Genomic DNA, 12,811 nt, shown 5'->3' on the forward strand with positions numbered 1-12,811 from the left:
AAGAAAAGCTCGGGAGCAAACCACCCTGTTGTGCAGGAAGATCAGGAATTCCAGTGAAAGGCAACTCAGTGAAGCAAGGAGCTTCTCAGAGGGTGGAAATGCAAGAAGAGAGCAGGCAAAGAGTGAGAAAGACTGGGAACAGGGGAGGCATGGAAAACTTTGGGAATGGGGGGAGTGTTGGGCTGACCAAAAGCTGATGGAGCTGTGAGTGGACTCCAGTGAAGGTATGGAGCAGGGAAAGAAAATACAGAAAAAAGTGTTGATCCATGGGTGAAACAACCTCATGATAATGGTGCAGGAAGGACCAAAATAGTCAGCGGGTTTTTTGTCTCAGTCCTCATCCCCCAGCCTGCTTGGGAAGATAAGGGATGGAGGACAGCGAGGGAGCAGCGGGCTGGGGACAACCTAGAGGAGATGGAGGTGTCCGGGTCCACATCGCTGGACAAGGGTCAGGCTGGAAAAGCTGGGAGGTCAATCTGAGTCGCTCACGAAAACTGTGGTGCTTAGGAAGGTGACAGCAGGAAAAAGGTGACAGCAGGGAAAAGGTGACAACAGGAAAAAGGTGACAACAGGAAAAAGGTGCATCTTTGAGAAGGGTGGAGCAGATTAGGGGAACTGTGGACTGGTCAGACTCTTCTCATCACCCAGAGGTCACTGAGGGTGTCCTCTGGAGTCTATTTCCAAACACGTGACAGAACAAGAAAGAAAACTGGGAATGGTGGATGCAGACTTGCCAAAGCAAGCTGTGTTGGGAAGGCCCCACCTCCTCCTCCAAGGGCTGGAGGGTGGCCCTGGGGACGGGGAGGGCCGTGGGTGGCTGTGATGGAGCACTCAGGCACCGTTTCCCACAGCATTCCCACATGGAAGCTGCTGACAGGGCTGGGCATGGCTGGACACCAGGCTGGGGGATGACAGGGAGCTGTGGGTGTCCAGCAGTGCCCTGCAGCTACTCCAGCATCAGGCTGCTGCTGGTGCTCCCAGCCTTGGGAAGGCTGAGCTGGGGTAGAGACTGGACAGAGCTGGAGAATAAAGTAGGGATTTATTAAAAGGCCTATAGGATCCACCTTGGGCAGGGCTACACCCAAGGTGGACCCAGGATGGACACAAAATATACCCAAAATGGTCACAAAATGGTCACAAAATGGACAGCTGGTCAGGAGGTCTCACACTTTTCTAAGTTTTGTTCCATTTGCATGTTGGGGTTTAATTGTCCAATTCCAGCTCCAGGCTGTGAGGTCCCATCCTTCGTGTCTCTCCCTCCAGCCCACCCTTGTTTGTGCTGTTGGGGCTGAGAGTTGTCCTCGGTGTGCAGCAGGAGAAGGATTTGTTTTGTGTCCCTGCTCTGTGCCGAGCTGAGTGACACTGACTGTGAGCTCAGAGCTGCACCCCTGGGCACCACAGAACCCGAAATACAGGAAAGATAAAACTTAAGCCACTGTGGGTGGGAAGCTGGGGCAGGTGACCTCTGGGGGTCCCTTCCTGTGGCTGGGGCAGAGAGGAGCAGAGAGTGACAGCACCTCCGGAGGGTGATTCAGCCCATCCCAGGGCGCTGAGAATAGACCAGGATCACCCCTCGGAGCTCCCAGCCACTTTCCACTGCTGTGCGGGGAGCTTAGGTGATTAACTTGGGGCTGCCTAAAGATAGCCCAGCTGGGCCCCCCAGGGCAGTGACATTTCTGCAGGCTGAGATTCCTGCTCGGGTTACCCCGCAGCTGGCCCGGGGCTCAGAGCTCAGAGCTCAGGGCTCGCTGTTGACTCCGAAACATCGCTGCTACTATGGCACTGAGTGACTGCCCGGCCTCTGCTGGCCCAGCCCAGTCACTCTGCAGGAATTCCTCCCCTCGCCGGGAGCCTCTGCTTCCCAGCTGGGCCTTCTTCCCTTCCTGGGATGCTGCAGCCCTTTGGTTTTGTGGCGTTCCCCGCAGACAGGAGGTTTTGTCCATCTCCTTTTCATTCCCCGTGGTGACAGAAGCTGGGGTTTCTTCCTTCTTGCAAACATTTTTGTGGTATTCCCTGCATCCAGGAGGTTTTTCCTTCTCCTTTTCATTCCTTGTGCCTTCTCTCGGTGAGACATCTCCTCCTGCTTCCCAGAATCTTCCAGTCTGAACCTGGATGTGTCCTGGATGTTCTTGGCGAGTGCTGTTTAATCACTGCCATGACGTCTTCGGCAGCTCTGGAGCCGTTTTTCTTGGGGGCTGAGTTTTCCCAGCAGCTGGAATGGTGTGTCCCAGAAAGGACCTGTCTTTAATTAGGGAACTTAGAATGCCAGGCTCCTCAGCAATCCAACAACAACAAAGAAAAAAAGTTCATTTTTCCTGCTCCCTGTTGTTTGGAAAAGAGAAAAGAAAATAAAAATGCCCCCCAAAACCTTGGCTGTATTTTGCCAGAGGCTGTAGCTGATGTCAAACGCTCTCATCCCCAATTTCAGTCTTCCACATTATTCCTGGCAGCTCCAGCTCTCTCATTTCCTGGCATTTTTTGCAATTAGCAGTAGAAAGCTTTCACTTCTTTTTTTTTTTTTTTTTTGTCTCTATCTTCCCCTCTCATCTCCAAGCCCAGGCTGAATACAGGCCCCATTGTTCCCGCTGCTTTGGAGCCCCTGTTAGGATTTCACCCTCGTTCCCCCACAGCTGGATCCCCTCCAGTGCCACCTCCTCAGTGACCCCCTGCCAGTGCCTTTGCCAGTTCATCCTCTCCTCTCTCCACAGGGATTTCACTTCCCAGGCCTTTCCTCCCACATCTCATCTATTAACAGAGAAAAATCTACATTTCCAAAGTCCTGGGTTTTTTTTGTTGTTGAAAGAATAACTGGGAGACAACTCTGCTGTCATTTGCATGCAGCACCCGTGCCCGCTCTGGCTGCAGCATTCCCTGCCCAGCTCCGCAGCCAACAAAGAGCCCTTCCTCTGCCTGCCACCTCCCCTGCAGGTGTGAGAAACCCGAGAGGGGGGCACGGCTCGAGTGACTGGTCGGACTGGAGTCCCAAAAATACGACGGGGGGAGAAGGGCAGGCTCGTCCATTTGTTGGGGAGTTGCTCAAGAGCGCGGCGGCTCCACCTGTTCCGCGGGCGCTGGGGCTCTGCGCCTTCCCCGAGCACATCTGCACTTATCTTGGCCAGAGATATAATTAGGCAGCGTGGGACGCGGTGGGATGGTGAGGAGGAGGAGGAGGAAGGGGAAGTGCAGCTGAAGGCTCCGTGGTTCCCATGGTTTTCAGTCTCTCCCGGTTCCCGGTCCGGCGGATCGCGGGCGTCCGCGGGAGCTGCAAGAGGGAACACGTTGGGGTCTGGGGCTGGGTGGTGCTGCTGGTGGTGCTGTTCAGTCACACCTTCTTCAGGGGTTCATGTGGCTTTTCTGCTCAGAAAAAGGAAAAAAAAACAAAAGAAAATGGTTGGGAATCTGCTCCGTAGATTCCCTGGATATTGGAAAGAAACTTGGGTTTTTTCAGTGCTTGTGGTTTGGGAGGTGCTGCTGTGAGATTTGGACATTTCACTGCAGGTTCGAAGCGAACCCCGGGGGTTGTGCTCGGTGCCTTTGGTTGTTTTCCATGTGAATTTCCAAATGCATCCGACAGAAGGATTTCCACAGGAATATTCTCTGGACCTGGTAGAACAATGCTTTAATTCGAGGAAACAGCTCTCAGAAGGCACTGACAGGATACATTAAACAAATAAATCAGCGGGTGTCGGTTATTCCCTCGGCATTGTGAGGGATAAATATGTAAACATGTCCACACGATCCGTGAGCAACCACAGCTCCATTAGGGAAGGCAAAGGGTGAATGGCTCCCAGCCTGCACAAGGCCCTTTTCCATCAAGTTCTGGCACGTCCTTTGTTGATAAACCTGTTCTACTCAACGTGCTCCGGGGTTTTAGAGTGATGCTAGGCACTGGTAGTAATTAACTGACGTGGGGCAATATTCCTGCTAATGAACCTGGTGTTATGGAGGTGAAATAGCCATTTTCTGACACTGGTTAGTAATTAATGTGGGGTGATATTCCTGCTAATCAAGCTGGTGTTGGGGAGGTGAAGGAGCCATTTTTTTTTGGGGAATGGGAGGGCCTTTGGTCATCTGCAGGACTTTTATCTGAGCCATGGCCTTGGTGCCTTGGCAAACCACTCTGAGCACCCTCCTCCCTCTCCTTCTCCTTCTCCTTCTCCTTCTCCTTCTCCTTCTCCTTCTCCTTCTCCTTCTCCTTCTCCTTCTCCTTCTCCTTCTCCTTCTCCTTCTCCTTCTCCTTCTCCTTCTCCTTCTCCTTCTCCTTCTCCTTCTCCTTCTCCTTCTCCTTCTCCTTCTCCTTCTCCTTCTCCTTCTCCTTCTCCTTCTCCTTCTCCTTCTCCTTCTCCTTCTCCTTCTCCTTCTCCTTCTCCTTCTCCTTCCTGTTCCCCTACCCCTGGCCCTTCCATTTCTCTTCTCCATCTCTTTCTCTTCTTTCTTCTCTTTCTACTTCTTCTCTCTTTTTTCTCATTCTTCTTCTGCTATTTCTTCTTCCCCTCCCATTTCTTCTCCCTCTATTTCTCCTTCTTTCTCCTTTTTCTTCTCCTTCTCCTCCTCCTTCTGCCCTCATGTCTTCTTCATCTCCTCCTTCTTTCTCTTTCCTTTTTCCTCTCTCTCCTTCCCTTTCTCTTCTCCCTTTTCTCTCTCCTCCCTTTTCCTGCCCTCTCTCCTGCCCCAGGAGTTAAGCTAAGCCCAGGTAGGATCCGCTGCTGGATCAGTTGGGACGGACTCTCCCACCTTTCCCCCACAGGAGCTCTTAGTCACGAGCAGCCAAGGAGTGAGGAATGCAAATGAGGCCTGCAGTGACACTAATGAGCTCTATCAGCTCCCAAATAATCATCTGCCATTCATGTGATCTACTGCAGCATCTGCTCCTCCGAATCTTTTGTGTCATCTGCAGTAGTGACAACAATTGGGGTAATCTGTGATAAATAGAGAATAATTAAAAGTGGGCTGGTTTAAGGTGCTCTGATGAATGCAGACTCTGGGCTCGTGTCCCATGGCTTCACCTGGGAATCGGGGGCATTTTAAATTTGTATCCTGAATGGATTTTCCAGTTGGGAGTCGGGGACTGTGCTGTCAGACGTTTCCTAAAGCAGGGTTTTCATGCACCTGGATAAATATTTCCAGCTTCCCATACACGTACACCAGGACTCCAAAATCCTCATCTCACCCGAGAGCTGTGGTGCAGCTCAGGTTCCCAAATCTGCTCCCAAAATGCTTCCTTCCCTCCCTGTCACTCTTGGAGGGAAAAAAACATTTTCTCCGGAAAAAAAAACCAACCAAAAAAACAAACAAAAAAAAAAACCTCCTTGGATTTTAGTGTTTTGTGGTTTAGTGTTTGTCTCCTTTAGGTTTTGTTGAGTTTTATCAGCTTGTCCAGCACTGGGGGAACATTTCAGTGCCACGTTGTACACGCTGGATTTGGGAATAAATCCAGCATCAAAACCTTTCCGAGGCAAAAGGGAGCTTCCTTTTGGAGGAACAGATTTTATCCTGAGTCTAAATTGTTGAGATAAGGTTTAGATAGAGTGATAATATTTTATTAAATCAGCTGGAATCACTGGAAAATGACTTTGGTGACCTCGAGTCTCAGCTGTTGTTGCTTCAAAGGCAGCTGGGGCTTGGGCTGGGAAAGGACGGCCCCAAACACTGAAGAACTTCATAAATAGTCCTGATTTACTGCAGCCAGGATGCAAGGAAGAATAAATAACTTAGAAGATGTCTTATGGCACTGTAAACACGAGGAATAGGATGGATGGACTGAGTGAAGGCAGGAAAACTGCTGGAAGCTGCTTTTAACCTTCCGTGTGAAAGCTTCTCTTGGAATTTTTGGCAGAGTCTGCCAGGGTTTGGTGGGGTTTTTTTAAGTCTTAAGCTTCACATGCCCAAGGTTTACGAGGAAAGTTGTGATCCAATAGAAGGAATTCTTCTTTTTTCCTTGCAGAAGCAGACATGAAGGCTTTTACCTGTACAGTGAGCCCACAATTTGATCTTTGACTAAGGAGAGCTGAGCTGGAAAAGACGTTGGCAAATATTTGTCTTCAACATTTCTTGTCCACCAGACTGGACAATCTGTTCACAAGTCAGTCCCACTGGGAATACTCCTCCTCCGTTGTGGAAAGCTGAGTTTCTTGGCACCTGGAAAGGGAAATTCAACTGCTCCCCAGGTTCTTTAATTCACCCGGTTGGGATGTGGTGGTTTGGCCTTAAAACTCTAGCGGCCTCGTGGCCTTTGCACTTCCCTCCAGAAAAAAAGGTTTTATTTATCAGGACCGGGGTGACAAGAGAGAATCAGGAGGGAATCAGGAGAGAGAAGATAAACCCCACTAGAAATTTTGGCATTTGGATCTCGTTTCAGAACGTTTCCTGACTCGGTTCATCTCCTGCGTCAGTGCAGGGCAAGGCCACCAATCCCTCCTGCAGGCTGGGGACCCTCAGCCCACCCTCCTGCCTTGCTGTGCCACTTGGGGACATGATGGGGACAGCTTGTGGGTTTAGAGAGGAACTCTGCAGCTGCAGATAACGCTGGCCTCGTGCTCCGATGCCTGCAGGGAGAAGGATGGCACGGATGGGATTTGGGGGGAGCCAAGGGTGACAGTTTGTCCCGTTCGCCCCCTTTCCCATCGGTGCCGCTTCAGGGGTCTCCTGATGCAGTGTGTGCTTGTCCTTACACCCAGCTACTCCCGGAAAAGAGGATGTTCCCCCAAAACCTTTCACTTTCCAAGCATTCAGGAGTGAAAAAAGGCCTCAAGTCCATATTGATGAGCAGCTCTCACTTCTCCCCCTGTATCCAGCTCTGGCGAGGCCACACCTCAAATCCTGGGGTCACTTTTGAGCCCCTCATGACGTGAAGGACATTGAGGGGCTGGAGCATGTCCAGGGAAGGGAAAGGAGCTGGGAAGGGGATGGAGAATCCCTGAGGGGGCTGGGAAAGGGGCTGAGCCTGGAGAAAAGGAGGCTCAGGGGGGACCTGGTGGCTCTGCACACCTCCCTGACAGGAGGGGACAGCTGGGGGGGATTTGGGATCTGCTCCCAGGGAACAGGGACAGGAGGAGAGGGAACGGCCTCAGGCTGGGCCAGGGGAGGTTTAGATTGGATATTTGGGAAAATTTCTTCCTGGAAAGGGTTGTCCAGCCCAGGCACAGCTGCCCAGGGCAGTGGTGAGTCCCTATTCCTGGCAAGATTTAAAAGTGGATGTGGTACTTGGGGACATGGGGCAGTGGTGGCCTTGGCATTGGCAGTGCTGGGAATGGTTGGGCTGGATGGTCTGAGAGGGATTTTCCAACCTAAACAATTGTGTGAGAAAAAGAGAGCACAGAAATGTCAGTAAGTGAGAAAAAGCCTCTAAAAAGGGGCTGCTAAGTCACCTCTGGAGTGCGAGATTCCGTGTGTTCCATCACCTTACAGAGGTGGAAAAGCAGCAGATGGCAAAACCCACCAAAAACGCAGTTGTTGCAAAATCCCAGCAGTGGAGAGGAGCTGCATCTCAGGGCATTGCAGTGGAGAAACACGAGGCAAGGGCTGCCTCTGTCCTCGGAGTGATGCTTTAAGTTTGAGCCGTCGTGTATTTCAGGTTGTGTGGTGCCCAGGGGTGCAGCTCCGAGCTCACAGTCAGTGTCACAGAGCAGGGACACAAAACAAATCCTTCTCCTGCAGCACACCGAGGACAACTCTCAGCCCCAACAGCACAAACAAGGGTGGGCTGGAGGGAGGGACAAGAAGGATGGGACCTCACAGCCTGGAGCTGGGACTGGACAATTCAACCCCAATGTGCAAATGGACCAAAACTTAGAAAAGTGTGAGACCTTGTGGCCATTTGTCCATTTTGTGACCATTTTGTGACCATTTTGTGTCCATTCTGTGCCCGTTTTGGGTCCATTTTGTGTCCATTTTGTGCCCATTTTGGGTCCACCTTGGATGCAGCCCTGGCCAGGCTCTTGTCCTGCCCAAGGTGTACCTTAAAGGCCATTTAATAAATCCCTACTTTATTCTCCAGCTCTGTCCTGTCTCTACCCCAGCTCAGCCTTCCCAAGGCATCAGGAGGGACTGGCAGCAGCTCCCTGAGGAAATGTCACCTCAGCTCTGCTGGAGCGCCACCAGCGCCAACCCTCCTGCGCAAACACTGGGTCAGATTGAAAAACTGAAACTCCCCTTGTTCCTCACTTCCCTCTTGTGTCTCAGCAATGACTTCACCCGCGCAAACACCACCAAAGCACCGCTGCAATTTACGGGTTTGGCTTGTGCAACCCCCCCAGATATAAACTGAAATGTGAGATGGTTGAAGATGCATCCTTGAAGTGCTCCAGGAGCCCGGCTCCCGAGATTGCAGCGGGCTTTCTGCAAGTGTCCATGTGTCCATGGGCTGTACCAGGAAGGTGATGGAAGTCAGCCATGGCCTGGCTTTAGGAGGGTTCCTGGCAGGGGGACTCACTCTGCTGATGTCAGTGGGACACTCACGTTGGGTTCAGGGAAAGAACAACTCATGGAGCATCTAAACTCGTGTTTACAGTTTGTGGGAGTCGCTGTAGCAACAGCAGATACCGCTCAGGGAGAGAATTCCAGGGCACTTCATCCCTGTCCTCTGCTCTGGAGCCGGGCTGGGAGAGCTGGGGGTGGCCAGCCTGGGCAAGAGAAGCCACTTGAGAGCCTCTTCCAATGCCTAAAGTGGCTCCAAAAGAGCTGGAGAGGGATTTGGGACAAGGGCCTGGAGGGACAGGACACAGGGAATGGCTTCCCACTGCCAGAGATGGGATATTGGGCAGGAATTGTTCCCTGGGAGGGTGGGGAGGCCCTGGAAAGGATTTCCCAGAAAAGCTGTGGCTGCCCCTGGATCCTTGGCAGTGTCCAAGGCCAGGCTGGATGGGTTTGGAGCAGCCTGGGACAGTGGAAGGTGTCCCTGCCCGTGGGTGGAACTGGATGGCATTTAAGGTCTCTTCCAACCCAAACCATTCTCTGGTATCCAAGAATATTAAATACGAAGAAAACCAGAAAATATTTGTTATTTTAAGATCGTTCCCACACGAAGTTTTCAGATTGGTAGAAGAGCAGCTCCTAATGGATTCTGTATCTGGCTGTTATTTTGGGGTAGCTGTGGATCTGAAAATATTTCACGGGGGACTTGGAGCATGTATTTTAATTCCACATGCTGGCTTTAAAAGCAAATTTAGCTTTAGGAGTGGGCCTGTAGCCTCTGCTTTCCCAATTTATTTGTCAATAGCCCCAGGTTCATCAGGGAGAGCTGGTGCAGCTGCACACAGCCAAGGAGGGCTGGTTTGATAAGAGCTGGGGTTTCCGGGGTGATGGGCTCAGACTGCGTCACTCGGCGCCTTCAGGGACAGTTTTGAGTTTCTAAGAAGGCTTGAACTGGGCTCTCTTCCTGCTGCGGGCAAGGCCAGTGACTCTCGTGTGTGATTCTGTGAAATGAGGGGGAATGCGGCGTCTGTGACGTCCCTGCTGCCCGAGCAAAGGGAGCCCAGCTGAGCAGCACGTTCAGAAATGACTGCCCGGTGACCACGGAGGGCAGGCAGCAGGAGCTGGAAGGCGCACACGCCCATCAGGCATGGTTTCACCAGGCAGCTGGCTTGAGAAAATGAGTGAAAAGACGAGGTTTAGATGAGTCAAAGCCCCAAAACACCAAGAAGAGCTGCGCGGGGATGCAGGGGCTGCATCTCGCTGCGTGCCAAGGCCGGAGGGAGCTGTGGGAGGGCTGGCCAGTCTCAGGGAAAAAAGCAAATTCTGCAAGAAAATGTGAATGGTGCTTTTGAAAATTCACATCTGCGCTGGGACAGCAGCAGAACTCTCCGCTTTCCCCTTAAAATGATCTTTAGCACGAGCTGTTTGCTCTCACTTTGTTGAAGTGACTTGAGGTAGCTTAAGTGGATGTTTTCAAAATATCGGAGTTTGAATCGTGAATCCATTGGCGCCTCAATGGTTTCGCTGCAAAGGTTTAGGCAGGTGACAGTGCTCATGTTTTACATGAGTAAACCACGGAGGGATCCCCGCTGCTCCTCAGGATTCCCTCAGGAAACCTCCCGGGAATGGAGCAGCGAGGCAGAAACCGAGGGAAGGAGGGTCCTGATGCACCCTGCTAAAAATTCCTGAGAACACTGCGAATGTGTAAAATATTCACTCTTTATTTAGCTCATCTTCTGACACCCAAAAATAAATATCAAATACTTGCAGCCAAACCCTCTAAGCCCTCGAGTTTCCTGATTCACCTCGATATCCTTAATATGCGATAGCTTTGCTTGTTTTGGCTTTTTATTTTCTCCTTTTATTACATAAAACTCAGATTACAGAACAAAGGAATATCGGGAGTATCAGCTGTGGGGAACGTGAGCCTTTCAATATCCAGAGCAGATTTCTGTTCTTGGTCCTGCATTCCCTGATGGCTCTTTGCGAGGTGAAGATTGGAAGTGACAGTGGCAGCGGGTCCTGCAGACCTGGGCAAGGCTGGAAATCCCCCAAAAGGCTAAAATTAGGGTCTGGTGTCAGAGTCCCTGTGAACCTGTTCCTTCTCCTCCTCCAGGAATGCACACATGCCGCCGCTGTGCTTCCTGAGGAGTCTCAGAGCAGCAGAACACAGGGCAAGAACACAGAGTTTGATTTAAACATGTGGGTTTTAGTCTGAGATGGGTTTTTACCCGCTCCTCAATTTATTTTATCTGCGCTGCTTTATCAATCCAAACATTTTCTGCAACAAGTGGTTCGAGCCCTTCTGGGTCAACTAATTTACATGATAAAACAGTTGTGAGGGAATACTCGTGGCAGAAAGGAAAATACACTGAGCTTTGTGTGATTTTGGCTGTTTTCACCTGCTTTTTGATTATGCAGGAATGAGAGAACTTTCAGTGTTTGGAGCTCTGTGAGCACAGGAAAAAAAAAACAAAACAAAACCCATTTGCTTCCAATGCCACAAAGTTTTGGACTCACCAAACTTTTCAAACGTGTCTGTGCCAGGTTTATTGCTGAATTACCTTTGGCAGGGTTTATTTTCTGTTTGTTCTCAATCATTTAATGGAAGGCCCCTATCCAGTGCTGCTTTATTGATGTGGTGAATGACAGAGAGGAAGAGGCACCAGCACAGGGTGCAGCTCCTTCCCCTGGGGACACGAGGGACGCGAGGTGGGGAGGGCAGTGGGACACGTCTGGAGCTCCTGAGTGTGTCTGAGCAATCCTGCCCTGGTGATGTCACTGGTTACCTGCCACCAGAAACGCTGAATCCATTAGCTCTGACAGATTTATGGGATGAGCATATGTCACCGGGATTATGAGGAGCAGTTACATTCATGGGGAGATTTTTATGATTCACTGTATCCGCCCGTGGAAACCTTAACTCTGCCACCGGAGCTGCTGGGGAGGGAGCGCCGTGTCCTGCTGGCGGGGCCGGGGAGCTGAGCTCGGTGGGAGCAGGGAGCAGGGATGGTGGGTTTGGGGTGCAGGGCCTGCTGGGGGGCACTGGGGTGTGGGGCTGGTGGGGACAAAGCCAGCAAAGCTGGGGAGCCTGGAGTGGCAGGGAGAAGGACCAGGGGTGACAGGGAGCAGGGCCAGGAGTGGGGAGCAGGGTCAGGAGTGGGGAGCAGGGACAGGAGTGGGGAGCAGGGATGGGGAGCAGGGTCAGGAGTGGGGAGCAGGGTCAGGAGTGGGGAGCAGGGACAGGAGTGGGGAGCAGGGTCAGGAGTGGGGAGCAGGGTCAGGAGTGGGGAGCAGGGTCAGGAGTGGGGAGCAGGGACAGGAGTGGGGAGCAGGGATGGGGAGCAGGGACAGGAGTGGGGAGCAGGGTCAGGAGTGGGGAGCAGGGTCAGGAGTGGGGAGCAGGGTCAGGAGTGGGGAGCAGGGACAGGAGTGGGGAGCAGGGTCAGGAGTGGGGAGCAGGGATGGGGAGCAGGGCCAGCAGTGGGGAGCAGGGACAGAAGTAGGGATCAGGGCTGTTTGGGTGGGGGACGGGACCAGGCAGGGCTGGGGAGCAGAGCTGGTGGATGTGGGGAGCAGAACTGTTGGGGAGCAGAAGCAGGTAGGGTTGGGGAACAGGGCTGGTGGGGAGCAGGGTTTGTAGGGTGAGGAACTGTTGGGCTTCAGGGCTTTAGGGGTTCAGGGCTTTAGGGGTTCAGGTCTTTAGGGATTCAGGTCTTTAGGGGTTCAGGCCTGTTGGTGTTCAGGGTTGTTGGGGAGCAGGAGCAGCATCCCGCGAGCGGCGGGGGAAGCCGATGGGGCGGGGGGGCCGCGATGACGCTGCCCGAGCCGCAGCCCTGCCCTGCCCTGCCCTGCCCGGGGGGCGCTCGCTTCGCCCCGAGCGGCGGGGGCAGGGCCGGGGCGGGCCGGGGCGGGGGCCGGGAGCGGGGCCGGGCCGGGGCCGGCGGCGGGCGGGGACTCGCCGGCGGCGGCCGGGGCAGCGCAGCGGCGGCCGCGTGATGAGGGAGCGGAGCGGCACCTCCGGCGGCGCTGGCGGCGGCTCGGGCGGCCCCGCCATGGAGAGGCGGCCGCAGCGCCAGCCCGACTACATGTCCGTGTGCCTCTTCGCAGAGGAGCCCTACCAGAAGCTGGCCATGGAGACGCTGGAGGAGCTCGACTGGTGCCTGGATCAGCTGGAGACCATCCAAACCTACCGCTCCGTCAGCGAGATGGCATCCAACAAGGTGAGCCCACGTGCGGCTCCGGGATGCGGAGCGGGGATGTGGAGCGGGGATGTGGAGCGGGGATGGGGAGCGGGAATGTGGGACGGGGATGGGGAGCGGGGACGTGGGACGGGGATGTGGGACGGGGATGGGGAGCGGGGATGTGGACGGGGATGTGGGACGGGGAGAGGCGCGGG

The 12,811-nt window shown here is 53.3% G+C and overlaps 1 protein-coding gene across 2 annotated transcripts in view; it reads left to right on the forward strand.

Moving 5' to 3' along the window:
* PDE4B (phosphodiesterase 4B) overlaps positions 1 to 12,811 on the forward strand; it is a 157,676-nt gene that overhangs the window by 116,394 nt on the left and 28,471 nt on the right. For both annotated transcript variants that reach the window (XM_066192994.1, XM_066192995.1), the window contains one exon: positions 12,523 to 12,635. In XM_066192994.1, coding sequence (XP_066049091.1) covers positions 12,523 to 12,635 — 113 coding nt within the window. The remainder of the gene's footprint in view (positions 1 to 12,522; positions 12,636 to 12,811) is intronic.

Source organism: Chamaea fasciata, unplaced genomic scaffold (genome assembly GCF_029207755.1).
Source record: "Chamaea fasciata isolate MVZ Bird 193981 ecotype frontalis unplaced genomic scaffold, bChaFas1.0.hap1 SCAF_10, whole genome shotgun sequence".
Classification (NCBI taxonomy): Eukaryota; Metazoa; Chordata; class Aves; order Passeriformes; family Sylviidae; genus Chamaea; species Chamaea fasciata.